We start from the raw sequence: 7,474 nt of genomic DNA, 5'->3' as shown, positions 1-7,474 counted from the left end.
GCAAAGCAGAAGGTACTTGTATCGGTATTTGTATTTGTTGAGGGGAGAAACGTATTTGTATTTGTATTCGAGTAAAATTCAAAATACGCATAAAAATCCAGTTGTTTGCGTTACACTTCTAATTAACATTATAGTGTAAGTATTCTTTAATTATATTCATTATAATAATTATGGATATGCAGTATTAATTGATGTTTTTCTATAAATCCAGCAATGAACATGCAATGTCATTGAAAAGAAAATAACGTAACAGCCATTGCCTCATCCATGGTTAAACTAACAACTAATAAAATACCACTGTGAACATCATGAACCCCACCACCACCCATCCAAGGACGCTGAACAGACAGCGAAACTGACTTGCAGGGGCAGAACATGACTGTGAGGATGAATTGGTGCTTGTGGGGGGATTGGCAGACAGTACCAGGAGAGGATGCTTTAAGTGCATGTGATTATGCATAGCAGATGTTGCCAGATGTTTAATATATCTGCATCTGCTCATCTGACTTTTGCACACAGTACATATCACTAAGTTACGACCTCAACAGTTCTCCAGAGGTGTGGTAATGAACTAATCGATTGATCTGGGAGTGTTGACCCAGGGTGACATCTAAAACCTGCAGGACACCAGCCCTAGAGGCCTGGAGTTCCCCAACCCTGTTGTAGATGGTTCTCTTGGTGTTGTCATAGCAATATCGTCAAGCTTGACAATAGCTGCATTTTGGTCCCCATACAATTTTAAAATTTTCACCTTGAGTTGATTTACTGGAACAAGGTTGAGACAACTTTTCCCTGTTGCCATCAACATTGCTGGCCAAAACACAAAACCAAGCAATTCCAGAAATCTACAAGTCAGACCACTGAAACGCCTCCCATGGGGTTAGGATGTGATTGCTGTTTGCTGCATACTGGTTCTGGCTACAGTCATTGATTTAATTCCATCATAGATGTTTTTGCTATGTGTGGAAAATAGTTTCAAAACCTATAGAAAAACAGCTAGACTTATCAAAAGGAGAGTGAGACAATATGCATGATCTGATATCGTCGTGTTGGTGTTGTTCCCACACATAGCTGGACTGGCCATCCGGCATACCGGGCATTTAGGTATGATGCTAGGTTGGCTAGCATCCTACCTGGTCTTTCACTATGCATATAAAACACTCTGATTCTTCAAAAGCTGATGTTCAACTATGTCAAAAGGAGGTCTAATTTAGGCTGGAATTCTACCTGTTTTTTATATAATTCAATTTTTTTAATCCTTGGATTACATACTATTAATTTATTAATTGGATTATGTTTTTATTTTTTGTATTTATCTAAAAAGTGATTTTTGCCCCCACAGAAAGACTTTGAATGTATCCCAAATTACCAGGCAACAGGTTTTTTTAAATTCTGGTTTGAGAATAGACTAATTTCTGGAAAGCTTGCTGGGCATAGGTTCGACTACCTCCCTGAACAATAACTAAGTGAATGCTGCTCTCTCTCAGAATCCAAGAACATGTTGTAAAATGTTTATTCTTTTCTTTTCATTTTTTTCCACAATACTTGCAATCTTGTCGTTTCTTCTGGGTGTGTTACAAGTGTGTGTGCATATGTTCTCTGGTTAAATTTAAATTTAATAAAAAATATCTCTGAGGAAAAAAAGAGTCTGAACTGTCAACTTTTGTCCTCTTCTTTATGTGACATTTAAAACTGCTGATAATGGGTTTTAAAGAAGCTCTTACACTCAGCTCCTATCAGTGTCACACTGTGTTTCTATTTGCTTTAGTCGTGTTTGGTCTTGATAATCTGTCTTTACGGGAAAAAGATTTGTTTTTCCTTTTGGGGGAAGGGAAGGGGTGCTCTTTTGAGGCATGTTTAAACATAATACCGTCCAAAGGTTTATAGATTATGGGAAAAAAATTTTTTTTAAATCTGTTTTTTAGCATCTGATATTTTCTGACAAGAAATCAGAGACTTTTTTTTTTTTATCAGTGAGCTCAACTGATGCCCCTGAGAGTATCTCTAAATGAACAGTACAACAAACGGTGAAGCTGATAGGCTACAGCACCATAATAAATATAATCCTTAAAACCAATATGTCCACAGTGTTCAGCAGGGGTTAATCTGTGTGGTGTTTCTTGCTGTAGTTTCCAACTGTGAACTCCCATCAACTTATTTCTTCTGCACACAGATTTTATACTTATTCCTCCTTTCTCCCCCCTATCAATTGATGTGAGCCACACCCTGTTATCCTCTCTCTGTGACATTTCACCCATATTAACCAAAGCAGACGTAAAAGCAGTAAAACCAGTTGTTACATTTTTCATCCATCATTAGGCTATGGATTTACAATAGGGGGAATTAGATATACCATATGTCAAAAAACGATTTATGGCCCCTCTTTATGACAGGGGAAGTAATAAAGGCAGTAAGAAAAATTTATAACAGTCATAGTCTTTATGATATGTCATAAAGTATTAATAATTCATTAGTGATAATTGTGATAACGAGTGATAATTTATACTCACATGATTAAAATATGATGATGAATAATATGTTCAAAAGATGTATTATAAATTTAATATATGGAACAAAAATTATATTAGTGTTTTGTTGTCACTTTAAGCAAAGAAGATTTCTTTTTAGACAAAAAAAAGTTACTTAGATATCTATTTTTGTTGGGGCTGTGCGCTTGTGTGTATGTGTGTATTGTTACGTTTATTTATCCAAAACAATGGTTTTATTGTGCATCCTATGTTTTTAAGTAAAGCATAGGAGTGTTATACACATGTCAGGTTACAACAGTTAGGGGAGTTGAAATCTATTTTAAGAAGATATACCAAAGATCACAGGATGGAAAAATATTCAAATGAGTTCTTCTTGTTTTATTGGAACAGTAAAGTACCACAACAAAGAATAAGTCCACCTATAAAAGAAAAATTATCATTGCTGACTGGGAGTTGTCTTCTTTTACGTGCAGACTCGGGTCAGGGCTGATAGTTTACTTGTGATATTTTCTTATTTAAACATTTGTGACTTAGAACCTTAAAGTTTAAAACCACAACCAGCCAATCAGCCAATCAGCCATTTGTGCTTATCACTATATGTGACTCATTTCTATGCAATAACCAAAGTACACAAATACAATATAAAACATTTCAGTTATAAAAGATACATTGTATATATGTGTAATCATGTATGCATGCAAAGTTCCTGTTACAAAATTACACAGTGTAAGAAAAATAAAATGTATTAGGATGTTGTGCTTTTTTAAAAATCTGTTTTTCTGAAAATGAAAATCGCACCTTTTCTTTTTTCACAGTGCCTGTATGCCTCTTCCAAAACTTTGTGCTATTCACCCCCAGATGCATGATTATCTGAGGCATGTGATCAGATGGCCACCTTCTTGTAATTCATAATGGTTTGTGCTCGCTGCTTTGCTTGGGCGTGCTGGATCAGATCCAGATGTAGAGTCAGTGCGGCAATAATGGCTCTTTGTAGTTCATAAAAAAATTTCTCAAAACGCGATGTTTCAAATGTAACAAACAGCTGAATGCGGTGTGAACGCAAGGGGACCAGCAACACTGCTGATATAAAGTGATGATGGTCGGTAAAGCAACTGGTCAGGACGTGTTTTGGTGAGTCTGCAAAGCTGCCTTGGTTGATTTCAAAAAATTTGGCTGTAAATTTGGTTTTGATTCTCATTGGCCAAAGAGAGGGCCACCTCTCCCTGTAATTACTCTATTAAGGGAGGAGCTCCAGATGCAGCCATGGAATAGACTAGAGATTCCAGTAGATGAAAGTCAGGCAGGTGAAATCTTACGGTCTTGCTCTGAGCTCTCGCTTGAGGGGGATCCTAGCACCAGCAGCTAAATACTTCATAGATCATAAGTTTCCTAATTGGTAGAAAAGGGTAGAACCACCTCTCTTTAAGGTTCAGGAGGAGCTCCAGATGGCGTCCCAGGTAGCATCTCAAACCCTGAATCTTGGATCTTCTCAGGTACAGAGCTGCAGGGCTGTGAACATCCACGTCTCTCTCTCTCTCTCTCTCTCTCTCTCTCGCTCTCTGTGGCCTCACTCTGACTGTGATTTTCTTTTTTCAGATTAAATGAATACAAATAAACTTAATTACAGACTTCCAATGGGACATACAGCCAATTCAGAATAACCTATTTTTCGTTTCACACTTTCATGCAACTTTTTTGCATGCAAAAACACACTATTGTGAATTATTGTCACATATTCAATTTTTATACATGTTTTGAACATATTTATCCTCATATTTCATCATATAATTATGAATTATTACTCAGTTATGAATTATTACATACATAAATTACTCAAATGACATAATTTCCAAAATAAAGCATTCAGACTGATTCTATTAAACATTTATGACATGTCATAAATCATTTGACTGGGGCCATACATCTCTTTTTGACACATTGTATAGCTAATCCTTCATTGGATTTGACATTTCACACAGGACACCTCATGCAGCAGATTAGCACCTTTAAGGCAAGGCAAGGCAAGTTTATTTGTATAGCACAATTCAACAACAAGGTGATTCAAAGTGCTTTACAGAGACATTAGAAACAAGAACAAATAAAAAGCATGATTTAAAATTGATTAAAACAAGCAAATAAACCAACTAACTAATTAACAAACAAACAAACAAACAAACAAAACAGTATATAAAATCAAAACAGATAAAATCAGAACAGTAGATAAAATCAGTAGTTAAATGTAAGTTTTGAAATTTAAGCTTAAAAGTGTGGATTTGGTGCTTTATTCAAATGCAGCTGAGAACAGGTGAGTCTTCAACCTGGATTTAAATAAACTGAGTGTTTCAGCTGATCTGAGGCTTTCTGGGAGTTTGTTTAAAATCCTTAAAATGAGCTACAGCCCAGAAAACCTTGGATTTCTATTTATCTGTGTACACAGAACCAGGGCTGGACTGGAACGCAAAAAAAGTTAAAACATATGCACATATTGGTGAAAATTCCTTAAAGCAGTAGTAAAGATAAATAGTACATAAAAAAAGATAAATAGAGTCATTTGTCACATAATCACATTTTCTGTTTAAAAGCTGCATTACTTGGAATAATTTCACAAAATAGAGATTCTCACCTTACAAAGTAATTTCTTCAGTGAGATACTCTTCTCTGCAACTCTGTCCGTGCTGCCATTATCAAAAGCCACAAGTATGTCCTTTAGCCATCAACATACAGATGCGTTCAAGATGTTATGATCTGTAGTGAGAGTATGGAGCAGGTGGAAGTTTACACTGGAGAGAAGAGGAATGAAAGTGAATAGAAGCGAGACAGAATATATCTGTGTGTGAATGAGAGGCAGGTTGGTGGAAGAGGAGGGATAGTGGATTCAATGGACAAAGGATGTTGAACATGGAGATGTTAGACAGACGGAAAAAAGAAAGACCAGAGAAGATTCATGGATGTAGTGAATGAAGACATGTGGAGGGTTAGTGTGACAAAATAGGATGGTAGAGTCAGGTTGAGATGGATAATATTTTTATACAGAAGAACTATTTGTAGATGAAAACAAAACATATGGAGGCATATTTGTGTTTAAAAAGCATCTTTATTAAAATGCAAGTTGTATAACTTGAGTGACAACCTCAGGACTGACTGCACATCTTTAAGCTGCAAACAAAGAATAAAACATGAGGATGCAATTGTGTTAAAATAATCAGTCAGGCCTAAAAAAGTACTGATTTAACTGTATTGTCAAATACTGTATTGTGTTGAGATTGACCAAATATTTTAAAAATAACTTCAATTTAATTTTGTGTGAAATGTGGTGTTCTCGCTATAACAGTTTGTTACCTGCAGCTGATGGGTAAATGTATTCAGTCTCAGCCTGGTCACCTGAGAGAGAAAACAAAGTGGAAAAATGTGACTTGCTGTGTTTTTATAACACGTTTAAATTTGATCCTTCAAATTCTGTTAACTGCTGTTTGTTGTACAGCTTCACTAAGGAGCAACGTGTGTCAGTGTGCTGTTGCAGTGAAGTGAGTTAGAGTTGTACTTGGCTGGTAGTAGTCATAGATTTTGATCATGGCTGGTTTCAGGTTCTCCACTCGAAGTTCTTCTATGACTGTCAAGCTGTAGTTCATGGGCATGTCCTTTGGCAACTGAAAAAACAGGAGACACACTCTGTAACAATACAGACATCATCATCTGGTATCCCCACTGTGATTATCTCTCACCTCCTGTAAATACACCAGAACATGATCTTCTGTTTGTTCAACACGATCCACCAATGGTGCACCTTCGAGCTGTGAGGAGACAACAGTCTCCTTATTATTATTTTATCTCATCATAAACTGACACATGGTAGCAACATTTCTATTCAGCTAACAACTGCAACAACCCACCATCTTTAAAGACACTGCATTTGGGACAAATCCAGAGAGCATTTTGATATCCAGGATCACCATGTTGGTAGTATTCTCCTTTCCACTGTACCTGTGTTTGAACAGTTAAAAAGTGATTGCACTGATGTGTATCCATAGATGCCACATTTCCAACACTTATCGCACAGTGGTAAATAAAATTCCCCTAGCACATATCTAATCTGTTAAATACTTACAGGGATTTTATTGTCAGAGTGAGCTTGCGTCTGGATTCACTTGTTGCATCAACCTCTGATTTGACCTCCACGCTGAGAGTAGTGACATCAGTGGGACTCGGGATGTTGTAGTGAACAGAAATCTGCGAAATAGTCAACCAAAAGAGGTTTGCAGTTTATAATAATAGTAATAAGAAGAAGAATAGAAATCTGTTTATGTTTTTATGTTTATGTTTTGCATTTATGTTCAAAATATAGTGGCGTCACATTTTAGGGGACTGATTACAGTTATGAAATTATTTTGGTGGTTGTGGCCAGAATATTATGTACACTAATTGTGGGCAGAAATGTCATGTTGATTTGGAGCTTCTTTCATCAAAATATTTAAAAATGAGATAAAGGCTTGGACGTGAGGAGGGATTTGGAAATAGAACTGCTGGTTATTTACTTAAAATATGCCAGCTAAGATGGTGCAGGCATGTTTGCAGGATGCCTTTATGACCCTACCCTCTGGAGATTTTCCAGGCAAATCCAACTGCGAGGATACACACAGTGTAGCTACACCTTCCTGGAGATATTATACATGTCATCTGGCCTTAGTGAAATCCATGATGAAGAACAACGACAACAACAACAAGAAAAAAAATGCATAGGAGGAAAAGGAATGTTTGAAATCATTTCCTTAGTGGGAAGCCACTGCATCCTGAATTTGGATAATTTGAGCAAATACACAGATGGATAAGCAAATGTGCTTTTCTGAGTGAAATCACATTTTTTCATTATACTTCTGTATTTGGAAAAAGGAACAAGCAGGATACTGTCACTGACCTGCACTGACACACATGCAGTGCCCTTCACCTCCAGGCTGTATCTTCCTGACACGCCCTGCATCGTCTCCTCC

At 36.7% G+C, this 7,474-nt stretch overlaps 1 protein-coding gene across 1 annotated transcript; it reads right to left on the bottom strand.

Annotated features, from left to right (window-relative positions):
• Positions 1-5,606: 5,606 nt before the first annotated feature.
• On the bottom strand, positions 5,607-7,470 carry LOC102193089 (alpha-2-macroglobulin-like protein 1; the record flags this gene model as incomplete). Its single annotated transcript, XM_005755250.1, has 7 exons — positions 5,607-5,645; positions 5,829-5,870; positions 6,031-6,136; positions 6,212-6,280; positions 6,380-6,470; positions 6,595-6,716; positions 7,402-7,470. Coding segments are annotated over 7 exons (504 nt in total), but the record flags the coding sequence as incomplete, so codon positions are not given.
• Positions 7,471-7,474: the final 4 nt, after the last annotated feature.

The sequence above is a fragment of the Pundamilia nyererei genome, unplaced genomic scaffold (genome assembly GCF_000239375.1).
Source record: "Pundamilia nyererei isolate P.nyererei 1_Seehausen unplaced genomic scaffold, PunNye1.0 scaffold01107, whole genome shotgun sequence".
NCBI classification, from domain to species: Eukaryota; Metazoa; Chordata; class Actinopteri; order Cichliformes; family Cichlidae; genus Pundamilia; species Pundamilia nyererei.
This window is presented reverse-complemented; position numbering and strand designations above follow the sequence as displayed.